Source organism: Arachis duranensis, chromosome 5 (assembly GCF_000817695.3).
Source record: "Arachis duranensis cultivar V14167 chromosome 5, aradu.V14167.gnm2.J7QH, whole genome shotgun sequence".
Taxonomy (NCBI): Eukaryota; Viridiplantae; Streptophyta; class Magnoliopsida; order Fabales; family Fabaceae; genus Arachis; species Arachis duranensis.
Window position 1 is genome coordinate 2,345,759 of NC_029776.3, and position 22,716 is coordinate 2,368,474.

Consider the following 22,716-nt stretch of genomic DNA (forward strand, 5'->3'; position numbering starts at 1 on the left):
AAAAAAAAAAAAAAAAAAACGAAATTTTCATCATTCCCATTATTTATTCCTAAAATTTTCCCTCGTTTTCCTCCTCAAGATTCTTTTTTTTTTTAATTTTATTTTTATGAATATTGTGCAGTTTTCGATTCGTGTTTTTCCACCGAAGTGTTGCCCGAAGGAATGTACCAGCTGCACCTCCACGAGATCATCACGGAGCTCCATGAGGAGTTTCCAGAATCTTCTTTCCTCGCATTCAACTTCCGCGACGGCGAGAGGCGCAGCCAATTCGCTGAATTTCTCACAGAATACGATGTTGTCGTCATGGATTACCCAAAGCAGTACGAGGGTGTTCCAATTTTGCCCCTTTCTCTTGTTCAGCACTTTCTTAGAGTCTGTGATAGTTGGTTAAACTTAGGGAACCATCAAAATGTGATTTTGTTTCACTGTGAAAGAGGGGGCTGGCCCCTACTTGCATTTCTACTAGCTAGTTTACTTGTCTTTAGGAAAGTTCATAGTGGTGAAAAAAGGGCGCTTGAGATGGTTCATAGGGAGGCACCAAAGGGTTTGTTGCAGCTTTTGTCGCCTTTGAACCCTTTGCCCTCTCAGCTTCGATACATTCAGTATGTGGCGAGGCGGAATATTTCACCGGGGTGGCCACCTCCGGAGCGAGCACTGTCGCTGGATTGTCTCATTTTGAGGGCAATTCCTGGCTTTGATTTGCAGAATGGGTGTAGGCCGATGATTAGGATATTTGGTAGGAACTTGCTCAGCAAGGATGGGCTTTCCACTCAGATGATATATTCAATGCATAAGAAGAAGAAGAGCTTGCGGCATTACCGCCAGGTTCTGTGTGGAGTTGTTTTGTTTGCTTGATTGATTTGTTTTGCATTTTTGGCTGATTTTTTGTTGTATTAAATTTGTGTTTCTGTTAATTGATGTTAGGCTGTGTTCTGTGTTGACTTTTTTATTATCAGGCAGACTGCGATGTGATTAAGATTGATATTCAGTGTTTAGTTCAAGGAGATGTGGTGTTAGAGTGCGTTCATTTGGATTTGGATCCAGAAAGGGAGGTGATGATGTTTCGTGTAATGTTTAATACGGCATTTATTCGGTCCAACATATTGATGCTGAATGCTGATAACTTGGACATTCTTTGGGATTCAAAGGATCGGTATCCAAAAGGCTTCAGGGCTGAGGTGAGTGCTTTTTATAGTTTAGGATTGTATGGAAAACTAAGACTTCGATTACTTGTGGATGGCTGAGTTTTTCTTTCTAGTGAGGGTACCTGTTATTATCCTGACAATTTAGAACTTCTCGAATTTAGGTTTTGTTTGGAGAGGTAGAAAATGTAAGTCCTCAACGGGCTCCCACAACCATGCTAAATGGTGAGGAGAAAGGTGGATTGCCCATTGAAGCGTTTTCACGGGTTCAAGAACTGTTTAGTGGCGTAGATTGGGTTGATAGTGGTGATGCTGCTGCTGTCTGGCTTCTTAAACAATTAACTGTCCTAAATGATGTCAAAGAGTTTTCAAGATTGCAAGGAAAAGGAAGTTGGTATTCATCGCCTGCTGACTCCGACGAGGAAAATAATGAATCAAGCACTGCTGATAGTTCGGATGAGGCCTTTGATGTTCCCAGGTTGTCTTCTGATACTCCAAAATTATTGACACCTGACATCCCTGATTCAATCCATTTAGCTTTTGAGAATCATGGTGGTAATCATGAAAATCGCGATTCAGCAACACCTGATCAGTCATTGACAGATAATGGACCCTCAATTTGTCATGTTCCAAGCAATGAATATTCTCCTTGTTCATCTCCATCATCACCGTTATCAGTTCCTGCTACACAACCTTTGGTTCCAACTCCAGCACAAGCCCCTCATCCTCCACCTCCACCTCCACCAATGTCTAGTGAACATGATCCAGTAACTTCAGCCCCACCACCACCACCACCTCCTCCACTCCTCCAATATCTGCAAGGACAGGTTCTGCTCCGCCAACTCCACCTCCACCTCCTCCAATACCTGCAAGAACAGGTTCAGCACCACCACCTCCACCTCCAATACCTGCAAAAACAGGTTCAGCACCACCACCTCCACCTCCACCACCCCAACTACCTGCAAGAGTAGGTTCTGCCCCACCACCTCAACCTCCACCTCCTCCAGCACCAATAAGAACAGGTTCATCCCCATCGCCTCCGCCTCCACCTCCTCCACTGCCTACAAGAACAGGTTCTGCCCCACCACCTCCACCCCCTCTACCACCTGTAAGAGCAATTACTGCCCCACCTGCTCCACCTCCTCCTCCTCCTTCAGCACCTACACCTAGACGAGCAGGTTCAACCCCACCAGCTCCACCTCCACCTCCACCACCTCCAGGACGAGCAAGTTCAACTCCACTACCTGCTCCTCCCCCTCCGCCAGGACCTGTGCGAACAAGTTTAACATCAGCCCCACCACCGCCACCTCCACCCCCTCCAGGGTCTGTACGAAAAGGTCCTGGTCCACCACCTCCACCTCCACCTCCAGGTGTTCGAACAGTTTCAGCCCCACCAGCTGCACCAAAGCCTCCAAATGCTCCTCCTCCCCCAATTGGTCGTAGTGGAACACCTGTACCTCCTCCACCTCCTGCAGGCAGGGCCTCTAGTGTGCCACCACCACCTGGCAAAGGTTCTTTAGCACCAGCAAGTCTTGGAAGAGGCCGAGGTACTGGTGCAACTGTTAATGCACCTAAGAAAACTATGTTGAAGCCCCTTCATTGGGTGAAAGTTGCCCGAGCAGCACAAGGGAGTTTATGGGCTGATTCACAAAAGCAAGATAATGAATCAAGGTAGTGATTACCGAATTAGTATTTTCATTCTAATATTACAGTAAGTTTCCTTGTAATTATCCCATAAAATACGTCGGAGTTGTCATTTTATGAAAACTCTTTCCTTTTGTAATTTTTGCACTATGGTTGGGCAATTGGGCCTTTTGTTAGAATTTCCTGTCTTCTCCACCCACCTAACTTTCTTTCGACAGGACCTAGGATGGGTGGGATTCTATTTCAATTTAGCACTTCTGATTCAAATCATAAAACTTTGTGTTAGGGCCCCTGAAATAGATATATCAGAACTTGAGAGCCTGTTTTCAGCAGCATCTGCTTCTGATGGGAGCAATGCTAAAGTTGGAGGTCGGCGCGGTTCTAATATCAACAAACCCGAGAAAGTACAACTGGTAAGCAATTTCTCTAGTGGCATAAATTTGTTTAACAACCTGTTGCTTAAGGGTTCATATGCCTGTTAATAATTAGAGTACTCTTGAATGGGACTGGTACCCAAGAGATAATAAACATCAATAAAAACTCTACAGAGAGACTTTGTCTATTCTCTCCAATTGCATTGTAAATGAAGAAGCAAAATAAGATGGGAAAAGTATAATGAATGCTAAAAAGAATTTTTTTTATTTGGATTAATATGTAGTTTTTTGACAAACAAATATTCCATATTGCAGTTTGCTCTATGAGTATGATTGTGTGCTCTGGAAATCTAATGCAAATACTTCGTCTTCTTTTTTTTTTTCCTTTCAATTTTTGTCTAGTGTATGTTATCAATTGAACAAGGGCTAATATATCCTTTTTCTTTATCCCCTCTTCCAGATTGACTTGCGTAGAGCATATAATTGTGAAATAATGCTCTCCAAAATCAAAATTCCTTTGCCAGATATGCTTGTAAGTTTCTCTATCGTTTTGTTCAATTGCTTGGTTGTCTTTTTTTTTGTTAGGGCACTTTTCATTTGGATATAGCTTGATTGAGGGCATTAGTTTTCATGTTTGCTCTAACATTTGTCATTTTTTGTTATTTGGGTTTCAGAATGCTGTTCTAGCATTGGATTCTTCTGTTCTGGATATTGATCAGGTTGAGAATCTCATCAAATTCTGTCCCACCAAGGAAGAGATGGAGATGTTGAAGGTACACCACTCTTCTACTCTCGTGTGCATTAACTTATCAAAAATTGTCTGAACTGTAAAGTATAACTTCATGTAATGCATATGATTTGGTATTTCTATGAATTGTATCTTGGCTGCAAATATCTTCATTTGCTTAATATACTCAATTCCAGGTAAAAAATCTTGAATCATATCACTGTTACTTGCATAGATGGACTTTCCCATTTTTGAGTTTCAGATTAAACCTTTTAAGTAAACTGGAAATCTTCCCAATGGCACATTAAAAAACAACAAATTGCTCAAAAATTAAATGTAAAAAGTTTCTAATATTTGTATGACATGCTTCCTTGTTTAATATGGAAAAGGAACTTTTTCTTTGTTCTTTCCCCAGCTGAAATATCTCTGTTTTACAGAATTATAAAGGGGACAAGGATATGCTTGGAAAATGTGAACAGGTTCTTTCTTGCTTTTTGTTCTTAACAATGAATGTTTAGTTTTTTACAATGCCTACATTAATTCTAACGAAGTTCTTATTCTGATGACCCCTATCAGTTTTTTATGGAGCTGATGAAGGTTCCACGAGTAGAATCCAAGTTAAGGGTGTTTGCTTTCAAAATCAACTTTTCTTCTCAGGTATGCTATCCAGTTTATGATTATTCTATATTGCTTTTCATTCTTAAAGACAAATTCTTCTTGCTTCTTCAGGTGAATGATTTGAGGAAAAATTTGAATACAATCAACAATGCTGCTAAAGAGGTACTGTTTAATGGCTTAGTTGGAAAAAAAAAAATGAAAGAATTACCAAGCTTATACTCATGTTATTGCTTTATAATACAGGTGAAAGAATCTGTGAAATTACGCCAGATAATGCAGACTATTCTTACCTTGGGCAATGCCCTGAATCAGGGAACAGCAAGGGGTATCTATTACTCCATTCCAACTTGACTGTCTTATATTTGAGATTTGTGTTGCATCCTGGTTCAACTCAATATTTATTACAAAATTATAGTTTCAACCATGCTGATTAGATTATATTTTACGTTTTATCAATGGCAGGATCAGCAGTTGGATTCAAATTGGATAGCCTTCTCAAGTTATCTGATACTCGTGCAAGAAATAACAAAATGACTTTGATGCATTATTTGTGCAAGGTAGATATACCAAAATCTTTGAACAATATTTTGTATTATACTATGATATCTTTGACATAATTTTGCTCTGCTCCATCCATGTGAAAATATATTTATAGGAGAGTAAATCTCCAATGTTTCATACTTTGCTCCATCTATTTTGCTCAAATTTGCATTTCTTGCTTAGGATTGTGATATTTGTAAAGTAACTTGTTTGCGTTCTTTCCTTCACACATGACAAATCATAATTCCCTGTTTGGTTGGCCACTGTTGCTTTTTTGTTATGATATCTTACAATGTTTTGTTCTTATCTCACTAGCTTCTTGCTGAGAAAATGCCAGAATTGCTAGATTTTGACAAAGATCTTGTCCATTTGGAAGCAGCTTCAAAGGTATTCTTTTGTCAGTAATCCTTTGTGGTTGGCTTCTTGATGATAAATCATAAATGTATTTCAATAGAACTTGGGCAATGAAGGTTACTTACTTACGAATTTATGACTTTGATGTCTAAACCTTAGATCCAACTGAAAGCATTGGCTGAAGAAATGCAAGCTGTGAGTAAAGGTTTGGAGAAGGTTGAGCAAGAACTCACTGCTTCTGAAAATGATGGTGCCATATCTACAGGATTTCGTAAGGTAAGGAATATAAAATGGCAGCTTTTACTTCTGAACTTACTGAAGAGAAAATGATAAATCTATAGGCCAAAGCCATGATTCTTCAATTACATTGTTACATGTTATCCATCTGTATGAAAACTAATGCTGTGTTCTTCACCAAAAGATTACTGCATGGTGAACAACAGCTACTTATCATGCATTTTGATCATATTTTTTATGCCTAATTAGATGGCCCATGGGAAACCTTGAAAGAGAATCAATTTTAGGTAACTTTAATTGGTCTAAGTATGATTATTCTCTTGCTCAGGTGTTGAAGAATTTTCTTGATACTGCTGAAGCCGACGTGAGGTCTCTCATATCATTGTATTCTGAAGTGGTGGGTTCTTCACTTTATTTTTTCCTGCACATCGGAAATTTTAATGAACCATCCTAATAATCATGATTTGATACTGATAACTGGTTCTCTTTCAGGGAAGAAATGCAGATTCTTTGTCCCAGTACTTTGGGGAGGATCCAGCTAGGTGCCCTTTTGAGCAAGGTCTGACATTCTCTTTATGTATATACACATGCATAATGTCCCAGTTTTTCAACCATTCTTTTGGTTAAAAACTTTGTTTAGAAGGGTCCATGCTTTTGGATATGGTAAAAGTACTAGTGCGCGTATATTCATTCACACAGCAACTAAGTTCTTTATTTATGCTATATCATCCGTCTTTTGCAGCTTATTAAAGAAGCAAAAGCTATTTTAAAAACCCTTAATCATGTAGAAGTAGAAGGTTTTTTTTTGGGCTGAGTAATTAGAATAATAAAAATAATGCAAATGAAATATGTTGGGATTAGTTTTGCATTCAACTCTAAATTTCTAATCATGAATCTAACCCATTCAATTTAATCCCCCATTTTCAACCTAATACAAAACTGACCTGATTACAGGCGACATTTTGCGAGTGTGCTTCATATTGACGCAACGTGTCTCAACGAATTGCTTCAATGTGCCACAATGTTTTAAAAATAGAAAAGCATCTAGCAAATAACACTGTTAGTGCCCATAAAACACTCATCTTCATTTATTTATTCAAGTTGTGTTCTTTTGCAGTTACACAAATCCTTGTTGTATTCATGAAAATGTTTAACAAGTCAAGGGAAGAGAATGAGAGGCTGGCAGAAGCTGAAAAGAAGAAATTAGAGAAAGAAGCCATGAAGGAAAAGGCAGCAGCAAATAACACAAACTCCAAAAAAGAAATGGTTAGATAGATATCTATCTATCTCAACAAGCGTGAGCCATGGTTTCTTCAATTTCTACTATACCAAAATCGAAATACTGAATTTTGGACCATCCCAAATGCAATTCACTCATGTCTGCATCATGCATCACTTGGATCTGTATATTCAATGTCATAGTTCCTTCTGATCGGATCATCCAATTGCATCATCTACCCTTATGGCTTGAAGAATGAGAAACTCATCAGCAGGCTAGTGATTCCATGTAATTATAAATTTATAACACACGAATGCTAATATAGAAAATTCTTCTCTTTTTTTTAATAGGTACTATAGATAATCTTCTTTTACTTAAATGTTAGTTATATATTAATATTGTACTAAATTGTAATCTAGTTGTAGGTAAGTTTTTTTAGTTCCCCTACCATGATACGAATTCTTGTGTATGATTCATTCCATGTTTAACATAGCTAACTAGCCATCATTTTCAATGCAAAGAAAAATGTCAAAAAACTGTCTAAGGATGCACATTATTCCAATTTTTATATTGAGCATATTTTTTACAAAATTAAAAAGAAATAAAGATTTAGGTATATTAATAAGCTTAAGGATTAATTTTATGCAAATTACTTATTGAAGGAAAAATTGCAAATCTTTCTAGCATTTCAAATCTTTGAGTTTCATGTAGTGTACAATGTAATAATGTATACACACTACAAGAACATGCACCTAAAAAGCTTGACAAATGTAGTGTTCTATTGAAAATCAATCATGATTCATGAATGAAGAGAACAAGAGAAACTTAAAAACTTAGTCTGATCCATTAGCATTTCATGCCGGAAGGGAATCATCCTGTTTCTCGGATGCTTCTAACCTTTTCGCCTTTTCCTTCTCAAGCAAGTAAAGTCTCTCGGCTTCCGGCATTGCCTGGATGATTGTCTGCAACTTGTGATTCAACTCTTCCACCTTTTCCATAAGCCTGTCATTTGTGAACATTCCAAGAATCACAGTTCGGATGGTTTCCCAACTTTCCATGATTGGTAAAACAATGATCACAGCAGACCCAATAGTACCCCATCCTATAGCAATCACTGCCCAGTAGTAGAAGTATCCTTTGCTAAACTCTCCTGTGGCCATAAACATGAACATAAGTTACAAAATGCATTCTTTTTCTAACCTTGAAATTATAGGAGACCAAATTCAAATGTGCATAACTCAAAATTAGTTACCTGCTGGTAGGGAGAGAATAGGCCAAAGTATAACTATCAAAACAGTGAAACCAACTCCACACTTCACTATCCATGATTTTGCTCTTACTAACTTCTCTTCATTAAACTCTTCTGCTGGCAATTCAGTCTTTTCCTTTTCAACCACTGTGATTTGCTTAGTGCTACTCCAATCATAGTTCTGAGGCCAAAGCATGCTGCAAACACCATGAACACCTCCTCCAATCAGAATAGAAACAAGGTTCCCAGCAAGCATTGGAGCATTCCTACCAGTTGTATCAAGATTTATGTGTCCATATTCTGCTTTTGTAACAGAAATCCATGTGATGATTCCCATAATGCAGCCAATTATTGTTCCAAGAATGGCACCAATTGCATTTGCTTTTCTCCATAGAAGCATGAAAGCGATAGGAAGAACCGCTGATCCGATAAGAACTCCCATTGCAAGGTACATCCATCCTAAGGAAACTCCAGCTTTGTTTAGTATAACCGCGAGCAGCCCCATGAAACAACCAAATCCTAGAACAACAGACCTTGACACTTTAAGGATTTTCTTTCCACCTGCATTTGGATTTATGTAGGTACGGTAGATATCATATGTGCATAATGAAGATACTGCTATTAGTTCTGATGAACCAGCAGAGGTCACTGCCCTGATCATAAGCGCATTAAGAACATGAGAAAGTAAAACAATGATGCACAAAATATAAGTTCAAGGACTTTCAGTTTAATTGAACCTTTACACAAGTTGTATCATCAACCATTTAAAAATTCAATCTTGTAACATGCTGCAAGTGTTTCTGATCATGATCATTACTTACATAAAAAGCATGGTTAGGAGAAGAATGGATCCACCTTTCCCCATCAGAGCCACAGCAGTAGCAGGGGGAACGAGTCCACGACCTGCCTCGCTTTCATTGATTGGTAAATCAAGGGCCAAGGCCCCCAGACCCAATGATGTAGCCAAAGAAAATGGCACAGCAAACCACACCAAGCCTCCTAACAAGTAGCCCTTATGAGTTGATGAAGGTCTTGCAGCAATGGCACTCACCCAATACCCCTAAACATACAAAAGGAGCATAAGTTACAACCATGAATGTGAAAAGCTAACTTTCATGATTGCATTACATGTAGAAATGAAACAAATTGAAGATGGAAAGACACCTATCTTAGTCATGCTTACATTGTCAACAAAGACAGTGCCAAAGTTACCAACTATGTTTATAATCCCAAAAACTAGGCCTCCTGAACTCAACATTGTTAGGTAAGATCCTCTGTGATTCCCACTCACAGGACCACAAGCTTGTCCATGGTGTGATATAGGATCCTGACATGTTCTTGATTTGCTAGCAACCTCGAGCAGGCGACTGTAAACAACACTTGGGCTACCAAGCTCACTACTCGCCGTATAGACAAGGTAGACAAAAATCACCAAAACAATGTGCACTGAAAACAAATAGATGCTGGATTAATCGGATTCCTGGTAATAAGATTCAGAAACCGGTGGCAAAGATTAACAAAAATTTAAGTAGAAACCTATGACAGAATGTATATAGCTTGCCAAGAATGTGGCTTTGAGTCCACCAGCTAGTGTATAGACAATGACTCCAAGGGGTATTAGGAAGCTTGCAGCATAAATGTTCACTCCAGTTAATGCATTTACAACGGCCGAACCACCGAGGAGCAACATTGCCGTTACAATTATATTTGTCAAGAAGCAGAAAAAGAGGAACACAATGTGTGCTGCAGTGCCCCAACTGAGAGGTAAAGAAACTTTGTTATCAAATCAGTGCTAAAAAAGTTGCAGTGTTCTTGAAACATCACTTAGCTTAGCAAGACTAAGAGAGTAAAAACTACTTGTTCATCCAAATTCTAGAAACAAGAAATTTAGCTCTAGAAAAATTTGATAATTTATACAAGAAAGTTTGATATGACTTTACTTTGTTTATGCAAACCAAGATACATACCGGGCTTTGACAATTTCGCAGACTGTATGAGCATGAGGAGCCTTTCTTTTAATCTCTATAGCCATTACTCCAAACAACAATACCTGTTCATGTTCAATGCATCATATCAAATCTCAGGCTTACTTCACTTTCCAAATTCCAAAATTTAGGAGGACTGAAACTTGAAAAAGAAGAAAATAAAAAAACAGCAGCATGCAGAGGAGATATTTAATGTAATATAAGATTCATGCCTGGATTGTTGCTCCACTAGCATACCAGAAAGGACCACTGACCCCATATTCCCAAGCAACATTTGAGCTTTGCAAGATTGTAGCAGCCCATGTCCACTACACCACCAATTCATAGCAATTAACAAAACATATGTGAAAAAGAAAATTGAACTACAGATTCATCAATCTATGCAAACTTCAAAGGCTATTTTAAATTCATAGTTTTCGGCCTAATATAAGTGTTGGATCCAATAGAAATGATTACCTGTGAAACAATGACACTAGCAATGAGTCCTGTCTTAACACTTCTTCCTGCAGTATTGAACCATTCCGAGGTGTGGCGAGACCCAACATATCTCTTCTCTAACCATACCTGATCCATAAGAATCAAAGTTTCTATCAATAATTTCAGCTTGATGGAAAATTATAGAAAATAAAATGTCATGTTAATAATTTTCTAGTTAAGCCCCAAAGTGGTTTTTTAAAATTGGCCACTAAAATAGTCCTGAGATTCCGATTGCACGATTGCACAGAGTACGTCCTAGATTCAAAAAAATGCACTATGTTAGTTCTTGGCCTTTTCTATCAAATGACGTAGTGTATTTTTGCGAATCTCGGTGGCGTAATTGACGCAATTGGAATTTCAGAGACTATTTTAATACATAAAGCCAATCTCAACGACCATTTTGAGGCTCTAGTGTATTTTCTACTATACTAATAACAAGGTGAATCTAATACATCATAACATGTGCATTATTTGAAAGATTATAAATACTAATAAATAAATTAAACAAACAAGATTCAATTAAGGATTGCAGACCAAGAAAGAGGTGAAAACAGCAAAGAAAGCACCAAAACCAAGAATGACAGAGTAGCCAACACCCTGATTAAGGACTGGTTTGCCTTCAAAGAAACTAGTCTGCCTCACACAGCTACCTCCATTTTCAGAATGATAGTACTTTGCAGAGAATTCAAAGGGTGGACACTGTGTTGCAGAAGCCATGAACTAAAGAAGTAGTGGATATAAAAACTAGAAACTGGTTGTGCTAATTAATTAGTTGCTATTCAAATTAAGAATAGAATATAACCCTATCCCTATGGCTATGATGCAGATACTCCATAAGTATCCATTTCTTGGAAAACTAGAAGCCCAGCTTATTTCTCTAGGTGAGTACAGAGAGGACAATAAGTCAAACTAAGAGGGTATCTCATATTTTAAGATTTTAATCAAAGGAATCTGTAGATATTATTTGTGAACGGAAAGAGATGACAACGAAAATTGGCTTGTGTATGAGATTCTTGAATCCCCACTTTGAAATTCACATCTTTAGGTAGAAAAAACTCAAAAAGAAAATTGTATTTATTTATGTTTTAATAGGCTCAATCAGATTTTATATGTCTATTAAGTTTTTGAGAAAAAGACAAATAAATTCTTGATCTTTTGGTTCGCAGACATTTAAATTTTTAAAGATTTGAAAATACATTTAAGTTTTTGACATTCTCAAAATCTAAACACATCGATCCCTCTGTTTACTTGGGTCTGGCAGACCCAATGAAAAAATTAAACATAACTTCTGTTGTACTGGTCTGGCCGAAATACGAATGCACACAGAAGAAAGTATTTAAAATAGAACAAATTAGATTCAAGGATCAATATATTCAGATTTTAAAAAAGTCAGAGACTTAAATATATTTTCAAATTTTCAAGAATATAAATGTCTGCAGGCTAAAAAATTAAAAACCTATTTATCTTTTTCTCTAAATTTTTTTGTGAATAGAATTAAACTTTTAAATTATTCTAAACCTAAAATTATTTTATGATAAGTTAAATTAGACGAGATTAGATATAAACTAAATTGCAAACACTTGACAAATTCTATCTTTATTTTGACATGGAAAATATTGAAGTGACTAATCATAAGTAAATGTCTTTTTTTTTATTTGACATATAAAAATGTCTTTTATAAATATAACCATTAAAAAAGGTTAGAAAATTTGACTAAATTACTCAATATAATACGTATTTGCATTTCAGTTATATTTTTATACGAAGAAGTTTTTTGTATGAGTAACTACGAAATATTAATTGGTAGTTACAAAATTCAATTTGTATACAATAATCTTGTTACGGATGTAGTACATCCTTTTAAGTAGTTTTATTTCAATAAGATATTACTTATGCTTTAGCTTAAAATGTGGCTATCCTGTTTTGATTTTGAGACCTATATTATAAGTCAACGTCACATATAATAAATAATTAAATAGTACTAGTTGACGTGAAGAGATAGTTGGAAGAACAAGAGATTCATGCATGTAACGCAAACCGTGAGGGGAATATTCCAATGCGTTTATGATTGGAGGTTAAAAACTTGAAGAACTTGGTCTCCCAGAATTATCAGAATTTGTAGTACAAATGCAATACAAATACAACTTGGATCTTATTCTTATATTATTTATATTTTATTTAATTATTTAATTTTAACCTTACAATACAACTCAGTATAGTATTTTTAAAAAATTTTCACCTTTTATTATGCTGTTTTACTTTTGAATATTTTTGTATGTTATTTTTTAATAATTAATGAAATATAATCTATTATTTTTAAAAAGAAAAAAAACTTTAAATTTTAAAGATAAATACATGATTACGTTTAAACATAAAGGTCTAAGAGCATCTTGTAGATTCTATTTAACTTTTTCTGACATTAAAGAAACCTACCATTAAAGTATAACCAATGTGAGTCCCAACACGTTATTCAAAAAGAGAGAATCTCCATTTAGAGGGACTCATTGTAACCAATAATAACTTGTCATTTGGCAAATTATTATAAAAATAAATAATTATATAAAATCTAAAATAATTAAATAATTATATTAAATAATTAAATTAGTAATAATTATAATAAATAATTATATTTTTATTTGATTAATAATTTATATTAAATAATTAAATCTTAATTAATTTATTAATAATTATAATAATTAATTAGATTAAATAATTAAAATACTAATAATTAAATAATTAAATCATAATTAATTTATTAAATAATTTTTAAAATTTAAAATGCTAACCACATTATTAAAATTAATCATTGCAATAATTTTTTTGTATTAAATAATTTTACAAATTAGTATAATCCTGAATTATATATTGTGTATTATTGTTATGTATGAATTTATTTAATATTAATATTTTTTAATAGTAAATTATTTTTAAATTTATAAATTTAAAATATTATTAAAAAAATTAATTACATTAAGTTTAAGTATTTTAATTAATTAATTAAGTGGGACCACAATAGAGACTAAAGTGAGTTCATTCTAATGGAGAAGAGATAGATGCATTGAGTTTCTATTTACTATCTATGACGCAAAAGTTGTGGAGTTACTTTTTATGACAAATGGGCCAAAAATAAAAATTTGGATGAGTTTCTATTGGAGATGGTCTAATATTTTAAATAATGCAAGAGGTAATCAGAATTTATTATTATTTTTTTATTTGAATTCATAGCATATTTTATGAAAGAGAAATTCTCCATATACAAGCATTTTTTTATACAAGTCTTTATAAGTTATTATATTAACGCGCTTGAACGTTACTGCACGTTCTTCTTCCTCTTCCTCTTCTTCTTTTTTTCTTTCGTTTCTTACTTTCTCTTTCTCCTTCTTCAACCGTTACTGCACAATTTCACTGCACCGTCTTCTTCTTCTTGCTGCACATTCTTCTTCCTCTTCCTCCTCTTCTTCTTCTTCTTTTCTTTCGTTTCTTGCCTTCTCTTTCTCCTTCTTCAACCGTTACTGCACGTTTTCACTTACGTGCTTTTCTCTTTGTTTTCTTTTTTCGTTATTCTTGATTTCCATTATTTTTTGATATCAAGCTCTGAAATCATTTTTAAAGAAGAAGAAGCAGCAGAATATGAGGAGGAGAAAGAGAAAGAGTTCTGAATTATGCATAAAGTGTCCTTTGGGTGTATTTTCTATAATCGTTTGGGTGTATTTTCTGTAATCGTTTGGGTGTATTTCTGAAGTTTCATTATTTTCAAAACGATTTCAAAGCTTGATTTCAGAAACCATGAAAATCGAAAAAAAAAGAAGCAAGAATACCAGTAATAAATGCAAGTAAAACAACTAATGAAAAGGCAAAGAGAATAACGAAGAAATATCGTTTGGGTGTATTTTCTATAATCGTTTGGGTGTATTTCTGAAGTTTCATTATCTTCAAAACGATTTCAAAGCTTGATTTCAGAAACCATGAAAATCGAAAAAAAACGAAGCAAGAATACCAGTAATAAACGCAAATAAAACAACTAATGAAAAGGCAAAGAGAATAACGAAGAAATACATGGAGGAGGAGGAAGAAGAAGAAGAAGAAGGAGAAGAAGAGGAAGAGGAAGAGGAAGAGGAAGATGAGTTGTTCATAATCCATGGTGAGTGAAGAAGAAGAAGAAGAAGAAGAGGAAGAGGAAGAGGAAAAGGAAGATGAAGATGAGTTGTTCATAATTCACGGTGAGTGAAGAGGAAGAGGAAGAGGAAGAGGAAGAGGAAGAGGAAGAGGAAGAGGAGTCGTTTATAATTCACGGTGAGTGTAGCGCTTTGGAAATTAAATAACGCATTAAAAGACTCTAATGTGTAGCAACTTGTAAAACTTGTAAGTCAAAAAGACTTGTATGTGTAGCAAGCCTCTGAAATTCCTTTTTTTTTTCACCAATCACTGTTGTTAGAGAATCATTAGCATCAATTTAGACCAATTAGTATCGTCTATATTTATATAGTATATCTGTATATTAATTATAGGATTCTATGCCTTTATTACTCTGATTCATTTAGCACCTATAAATACCCCTTGTATATTGTACCTTTGATATAACTCAATAATACACTTTTCATATTATTCTCTTAGTCTCTTGTTTCTAACATGGTATCAAGAGCTTAGGTTCCTTTTTTTTTCAATGCATATTAGTTCATAGCCCCATTGTTTTTCTTTCCGGCAGTATTCTTTGGCCTCCTTTTTCGTTCCCTTCTCGACGCTTTGGTTCGTCAACAAAATGGTACGTCTGAGTTTTCTTGTCCTGGTACGTCTCAACAAAATGGTAGAGCTGAACGCAAACACCGTCACATTCTTGACTCTGTCCGTGCAATGCTCCTTTCTTCTTCGTGTCCTGAGCGTATTTGGGGTGAAGCTGTTCTTACTGCTGTTCATGTTATCAATAGACTCCCTTCTTCCGTTCTTGGTAATGTTACTCCCTTTGAGCGTCTTTTTCATACCCCCCAGATTACAGTTCTCTTCGAGTTTTCGGTTGTGTATGTTTTGTTCTTCTTCAGCCTCATGAACATAGTAAACTTGAACCTCGGGCTCGTATGTGTTGTTTTCTTGGTTATGGCACTGAACAATAAGGGTTATCGTTGTTGGGATCCTCTTTCTAAACGTATTCGTATATCTCGTCATGTTGTCTTTTGGGAGCACCACATGTTTTCTCGGTTCTCATCATTTGAGTCGATTCCTACTACTCAGTCACCTTTGTTTACTAACCCCAATGTTGATCTTTTTCCTAGTGATGATTCTACAGGTTCTATCTCGAGTGACCCTCCACAGCCTCATGTTCCTCCGCCTTCTCCATCTCCCGATGAATCCAGACCGGACGATGATCCTATTCCTACCGTCATGCCTTACTGTCATGCCTCCTCCTCCCGCTCATTCTTCTAGGGTAAGGAATCCACCTCCTCATTTTCTTGATTATCATTGTTTTTCTACTATCCTTCATCAACATGAACCTAAGTCATTCAGAGAAGCCTCCACAAATCCAAATTGGCAACAAGCAATGCAGGAAGAAATACAGGCACTTGAAAAGGCACACACTTGGGATTTGGTTGATCCTCCTTCTGCTCAAGAAGTAGTAGGCAGCAGATGGGTATACAAGATCAAGACTCGCTCTGATGGTTCTATTGACCGGTATAAGGCACGATTGGTTGCTCAGGGTTGTACGCAAGAGTATGGTATTGACTATGAAGAGACTTTTGCTCCTGTTGCTCGTCTCACATCTGTTCGTGCTCTTCTTGCCATTGCTGCAGTCAAAAACTGGTCTCTCAGTCAAATGGATGTGAAGAATGCATTTCTTAATAGAGATTTGAAACAGCAGGTATATATGAAGCCCCCTCCGGGTTATTCTTGTCCCTCTGGCAAAGTTTGTCTCCTTCGCAAAGCACTCTATGGGATTAAGCAAGCTCCTCGTGAATGGTTTGACAAGTTCAGCACTACCATATGCAGTCTTGGTTTCACTTGCAGTCCTCATGAGCATGCTCTCTTTATTCATAAAAGTGAACGTGGAGTCGTTCTTCTACTTCTGTATGTTGATGACATGATCATTACTGGGGATGATGTTGATGGTATCTCTGATCTTAAAGCCTCACTTCACCGTACCTTTGAGATGAAAGATCATGGTTCTCTCAGCTATTTTCTTGGTCTCGAGGTCATCTCCACAAATGATGGCATCTATCTCTCTCAGGCTAAGTATGCTTCAGATCTTCTTGCTCGCGCTGGGATTACAGATAGTCGCACTGAGTCTACTCCTCTTGAGCCTAATGTTCGATTTACTCCTATGGATGGCACTATTTTGGATAATCCGACTCTCTATCGACAGTTAGTTGGCGGTCTCGTCTACTTGACTGTCACCCGACCAGACATCGCCTATCCAGTTCATGTACTTAGCCAGTTCTTGTCAGCTCCTCGTACTACTCACTATGCGGCAGTTCTTCGCATTCTTCGCTACATCAAAGGCACTCTATTTCATGGCCTTTATTTTTCGGCCCATTCCTCTTTGTCTCTTCAGGCTTACTCCGATGCTGATTGGGCTGGTGATCCCACTGATCGTCGTTCCACTACTGGTTACTGTTTGTTTCTTGGCGACGCTCTCATTTCTTGGCGTGCTAAGAAGCAAACGTTCACTGCTCGCTCAAGCACAGAAGCTGAGTACCGTGCCCTCGCTGACACCACTGCTGAAGTTATCTCGGTTCGTTGGCTTCTCGCGGATCTGGGTGCTCCTCAGTTGTCCCCTACTGACGTTCTTTGTGATAACCGGAGTGCTATTCAGATCGCCCATAATGATGTTTTTCATGAACGCACCAAACACATTGAGATTGATTGTCACTTTGTTCGGCAACGTATCCTTATTGATGCTATTCGTCTCATTGCTGTTGGAACACTAGACCAGACTGCTGATATCTTCACGAAAGCTCATCACCCGACTCGTTTCCGGACTTTGTTATCCAAACTCAAGTTGGTCTCCTTAACTCCCACTTGAGTTTGAGGGGGGATGTTAGAGAATCATTAGCATCAATTTAGACCAATTAGTATCGTCTATATTTATATAGTATATCTGTATATTAATTATAGGATTCTATGCCTTTATTACTCTGATTCATTTAGCACCTATAAATACCCCTTGTATATTGTACCTTTGATATAACTCAATAATACACTTTTCATATTATTCTCTTAGTCTCTTGTTTCTAACAATTGTTTAACTAAAATAATTTTAAATTACTCGATTCTCATAATGATCTTTCAGTTCTTTCTACAATTTGATTTTGATTTTGTTATGATATCTATCTAGAGCCGCCAAATTGGTACGACATAGTAGTGTAGTACTAATACATTACTACAGCTCAAATATATGAAGATAATTCTAATTAAATAATACAAGATGTAATATAAAAATTACTTCTTTCCTTTGAAATCACAAGATATTTTTACAAGTTGATCTTATCACCAATCATTGTTTAATCAACTTAGTCATTTATATAATTAGAAAAATAATCCTCTAAAATGAATAGTTACAAATATTAACCGCTTATTAATTAAAAAAATTAAATTATATTAAAACTTTTTATTCAATAATTATCAACTTAAAAGAAAAAAATAGTATATATATATAAATCCTCCTCCCTTAAGCCTTTTTTCTTCACACAAATACAAGAAGTCAAAATAATAATAGTCCCTCAAATGATGATGAAAGGTGGTGGTGGTGGCAGCAGGGTGGCCAAGGAGTTAGGCTATTGGGTTAGAGGCCCTCTTATTCATGGAAATGGTGTAAGAAACACTATGACCACTTTGACCTTTTCAGATAATAATAATAAGAAGAAGAAGGAGAAGAAGGTTGAAGAGAATAATAATAGTGAGGGTATTGTGAGTTATTGGGGAATTCAGCCTTCTAATGTTACCAAAGATGATGGCTCACAATGGAAATGGAATTGCTTCAGGGTATGTATATATGCATATTTCTTTTATTTTTATTAGAGATATATATAATCAAATTTCGACCAAAAAATTAGAATTCAATTTCTTTACTCCAAAAGAAAAAAAAGGTACAAATTAAATAAATAAATAAAAGTTTATATAATAAATTCACATAAATCTAAAAAATTATTACATTAAAATTATGTTAAAAATATAATTATTTATATTTTTGTTTCTAATAGTTTAGACTTTTAGAATAAATAGTTTCATGATAATTTTAGTTTTAGTTTTAGAGAACTTAGGTTTAATAATTTTGGTCTCTATAATTTTATTAAATTTTTAATTATGTCTTTATACTTTTTTTCTTTTCATTAAATTTTTAATTATAAATATTTTTAATTTATAAAAAAATATTTAATTAACTCTAATTTTTTTTACACTAAAATAATTTAATTATAAAATTAAAGAAAATATAAAAATTAAATTAAAAAATATATAAAAATTTAATTATAAATTTAATAAAATTATAAGAATCAATAAAATAATTAAATCAAAAATTTATTTGATATTGATCTTTCTTGTGTTATATTAGCCTTGGGAGAGTTACAAAGCAGATATAAGCATTGATCTGGAGAAGCATCATGCGCCTAAGACCTTTACGGACAAGATGGCTTTTTGGACTGTAAAGGGTCTCAGATATCCCACTGATATCTTTTTCCACGTTTCCACTACTTTCTTTATAATTCTATTCATGCATCCATGTATCTTCCTACTAGCTAGCTTTCTTTTACTTTTGCTTCTCGGATCAATATAGCATGCATGAAATGATGCATGTGATGTTTCCTTACTTGGTTTTGCTTCTATATTTTCCAATTCATCTCAACAAAAATAGACACTCAAACATAATATATTTAAGTGGGGTGTTAAGGACAGTAACTTTTGTGATTTATAGCTATTAAGTAATTATTAATGATGTTTTTAATGATGTAAAATTACTCACTTTTCTTTTGCTGGTTACATATTGGTCAAAATTTAATAAAGTTGTTTGCCTCTAAACTTTTTCTATATTTAATATTATAATATATAATACTGATTTAATAGTTTATTTTTAGTATACATAAAAAAAATGTTATTTATACATCAAAATCAACTATTAAAATCAACTATCAATGTATTTATATATAAATATAAATGCGGTTAAATTTATTTTCAAAATATATTTGTATTCAGCATATATTTTATACTGATAGCTGACTTTAGTTAAATTCTATCTTTATAATATATGTACAGAAGCGTTACAGATGCAGGGCTATGATGCTGGAGACAGTTGCGGCTGTCCCCGGCATGGTAGCAGGCATGCTCCTACACTGCAAATCGCTGCGGCGATTCGAGCACAGTGGTGGGTGGATCAAAGCACTGCTAGAAGAAGCAGAGAACGAGCGCATGCACCTAATGACGTTCATGGAGGTGTCAGATCCAAAATGGTTGGAGCGTGCTCTGGTAATGGCAGTCCAAGGTGTTTTCTTGAATGCATATTTATTGGGGTATTTGGTGTCTCCGAAATTTGCACACCGCATGGTTGGGTACCTTGAAGAGGAAGCAATACACTCGTACACAGAGTTTCTTAAGGAGCTTGACAAGGGTAATATAGAGAATGTGGCAGCACCGGCCATAGCCATCGATTATTGGCAGCTTCCACCTGATTCTACTCTAAGGGATGTGGTTATGGTTGTTAGAGCCGACGAAGCACACCACCGTGATGTCAATCACTTTGCATCGGTAATTCCCACCAATTTTGGTTAATAAAACTATGAATTTAATTAAGTAGAAACTTAAGTGTGGTCAACTTTACATGAAATTGATAACTAAGAGTTGTTAGATGAAAATTTATTCAAATAAGTCAAATCATTTAACTATTCATCTATAATTTCACGTAAAATTGATTGCACCTGAATTTTTATCATTTAATTATAATTCATTGTTAGTATAAAATAATTTTATACATGCATTCACATCACTAAAATAACTATCTTTTATATTGACCGAATAAACGTGATTACACGATTATATAAAACGCTTTATACTGTCAGTTAATGCATCAAAATTAAATTCTTAAGCTCTCTATATTTAGTTATAAACTAAATTAGTGTCCTAATAAGTTTTTAGTTCCTTCAAGGTGTGATGATTACCTTCTCCATTATTTTAATTTAGATCGATTTTCATAATGCTATATTTAATTTCAGTTTTATTAGCATACCAATTTTTCTTCAACTAACTAAGAGTTGATTTCAAATCTTTTTCAATATATATAATTTTACAACATAAAAGAAATAGAGAACAATTATATACTATATCTTGTAAGAAAAATTATTTATCTCACTTGATATGCCCTTATGTTTATGTATAAGGGGAAGGATTTGGTAGGTAGATGTTTTATTTATCGAATAATCTCATAGTAAACACTAAAATATATACTAGAAAGGAAAAGATGGATTTCTTAAATGAATAAATTACTTATCTTGTTTTTAGTGTAGATTAGCCAATGATATACATTTACACTTATCTCATATGTATTACAATTTAATTTATTTATTTAAAAAACCTGAAAAGGGAAAAAAAGGAGATTTTCTTATAATTGTGTGATGTAATAATGTGCAAGAATGATGGTGATGTTATTGCAGGATGTGCATTATCAAGGGCGAGAACTAAGAGAGACTCCTGCTCCAATTGGGTATCACTAAGAATTCAAGGGTCTTTGGCTAGAAGCCTAGAATAAATAAAAATGTTGGTTTGTGACAACAATATTGTTGTGTTTTGTTATGGATAATAATCTGAATAATGCTGATGTATCTTGTACAAAGTTGGTGAGTTGAGTTATTTAGTGGGGAATCAAGAGTTTGTCAATTCATGTTGACAAAAATCTCATCTATTTAAATAGAATTTGTAAAATATCTTAATAAATGATCAATTTAAATTTTAGTTTTCATGTATGGTATACTCCTTATTGGCTTCTGCGATCCTTGTCAAGTTAAAGGGAAAATTTAATTATCATTAGAAACTTTAATTAATTAAATTTTTATGACAATTAATTTATTTGCTAAAAAGATTTATTTTTGTATTGAATATATTTAAAATTATGATTCATAATAGACGTACCACAAACTATACAAAAAGAGATATGATTTATGATATAAATTGTTATACCCAAAAACTCTAAGCGAAAAAGAAAAATTATGTCATTTAAAATATATGTCATTAAGTGAAAGTGTTACACTTTTTATTACGTAAATATATTTTAATCATATATTTATTACGTTTTATATGGATAATTTAGATTCATATATCAAACAAAATTATATTCTAACTGACCAAATTTTTTATAGTAGAATATTTGTGATAATAAAAATCTAAATATTTAATTATTATACAAATATATAAAAAGTTATTTATTACGTTTTATATGGATAATTTAGATTCATATACAAAACAAAATTATATTCTAGCTGACCAAATTTTTTATAGTAGAATATTTGTGATAATAAAAATCTAAATATTTAATTTATTATACAAATATATAAAAAGTTTTATGTACTGTGCTATATATAAAAAATGTTGTTTTTTTTTTCAAAACTCATTAATACTCACCTCATATTATAAACATTTTAGTCTAAATACAGAAATATTGCTCACGTTATATTAAACCACAAATATGAAATATCTAATGTTAATTTTGTGGACGAACAAAATTTCTAGTCAATTTTACCGGAAAATACAAAAGGAAATGCATGTGTGTACGGGGGACCAGTGAGAGAATATTCCCTTAGGGTGTATGATATTGAGTTGGTGTGAACACGCAGCAGATAAGACCCAACTACTTGATCCCCAAGAAATGGCAAACTTTAATTATTATTATTCAATTAATGATCAGTTAAGAACAGCCGCATTGGTACGACAGGTAACTTGAATTTGATAGTACAACTTTAATACAATTTAAATAAAATACAATAAGTAATATGAAAATTTTACTTTCTTTTTTTGGTAGGAAATCATAATTTTTTTCATGTGTTTTATCTTTTAAAATTGTCTAAGCTGAAAAATGATTAAACAATGCAATTTCCTTTCGAGAATTATTTTCTTTTAATTTCCAGGTGATAAAAATTTTATTCTTATTAAACTTTTTAAAGAAGTCATAATATGTTATTA

At 34.3% G+C, this 22,716-nt stretch overlaps 3 protein-coding genes across 4 annotated transcripts in view; 2 read left to right on the forward strand and 1 right to left on the reverse strand.

Annotated features, from left to right (window-relative positions):
- The window catches only part of LOC107487096 (formin-like protein 14), a 7,577-nt gene extending 280 nt beyond the window's left edge, over positions 1 to 7,297 (forward strand). The window contains 17 exon segments of the mRNA XM_016107681.3: positions 122 to 825; positions 957 to 1,178; positions 1,307 to 1,945; positions 1,948 to 2,813; positions 3,073 to 3,199; positions 3,621 to 3,692; positions 3,835 to 3,933; positions 4,325 to 4,366; positions 4,464 to 4,544; positions 4,617 to 4,667; positions 4,749 to 4,830; positions 4,968 to 5,062; positions 5,361 to 5,432; positions 5,559 to 5,675; positions 5,965 to 6,033; positions 6,129 to 6,195; positions 6,754 to 7,297. Of these exon segments, the coding sequence (XP_015963167.1) occupies positions 122 to 825; positions 957 to 1,178; positions 1,307 to 1,945; positions 1,948 to 2,813; positions 3,073 to 3,199; positions 3,621 to 3,692; positions 3,835 to 3,933; positions 4,325 to 4,366; positions 4,464 to 4,544; positions 4,617 to 4,667; positions 4,749 to 4,830; positions 4,968 to 5,062; positions 5,361 to 5,432; positions 5,559 to 5,675; positions 5,965 to 6,033; positions 6,129 to 6,195; positions 6,754 to 6,911 (3,563 nt within the window). The 3' untranslated portion in view covers positions 6,912 to 7,297.
- On the reverse strand, positions 6,984 to 11,518 carry LOC107487097 (urea-proton symporter DUR3). 2 transcript variants are annotated; one of them, XM_052261379.1, is made up of 10 exons: positions 11,101 to 11,518; positions 10,546 to 10,653; positions 10,302 to 10,397; positions 10,072 to 10,154; positions 9,641 to 9,861; positions 9,288 to 9,550; positions 8,926 to 9,164; positions 8,108 to 8,757; positions 7,753 to 8,005; positions 6,984 to 7,102 (listed from the first exon to the last, which is right to left on the reverse strand). In XM_052261379.1, exons 1-10 carry the CDS (start codon positions 11,281 to 11,283, stop codon positions 7,087 to 7,089), a joined length of 2,112 nt encoding a protein of 703 aa, XP_052117339.1. In that variant the 5' UTR covers positions 11,284 to 11,518; the 3' UTR covers positions 6,984 to 7,086. The 2 variants fall into 2 exon arrangements, with proteins under 2 accessions (XP_052117339.1, XP_015963168.1); XM_016107682.3 differs by lacking the exon at positions 6,984 to 7,102 and having other exon boundaries at positions 7,537 to 8,005.
- A 6,756-nt stretch (positions 11,519 to 18,274) lies between these two features.
- LOC107487094 (ubiquinol oxidase 1, mitochondrial) lies at positions 18,275 to 21,375 on the forward strand. The gene is made up of 4 exons (XM_016107680.3): positions 18,275 to 18,537; positions 19,106 to 19,234; positions 19,804 to 20,292; positions 21,195 to 21,375. Exons 1-4 carry the CDS (start codon positions 18,280 to 18,282, stop codon positions 21,252 to 21,254), a joined length of 936 nt encoding a protein of 311 aa, XP_015963166.1. The 5' UTR covers positions 18,275 to 18,279; the 3' UTR covers positions 21,255 to 21,375.
- The last annotated feature ends 1,341 nt before the right edge of the window (positions 21,376 to 22,716 follow it).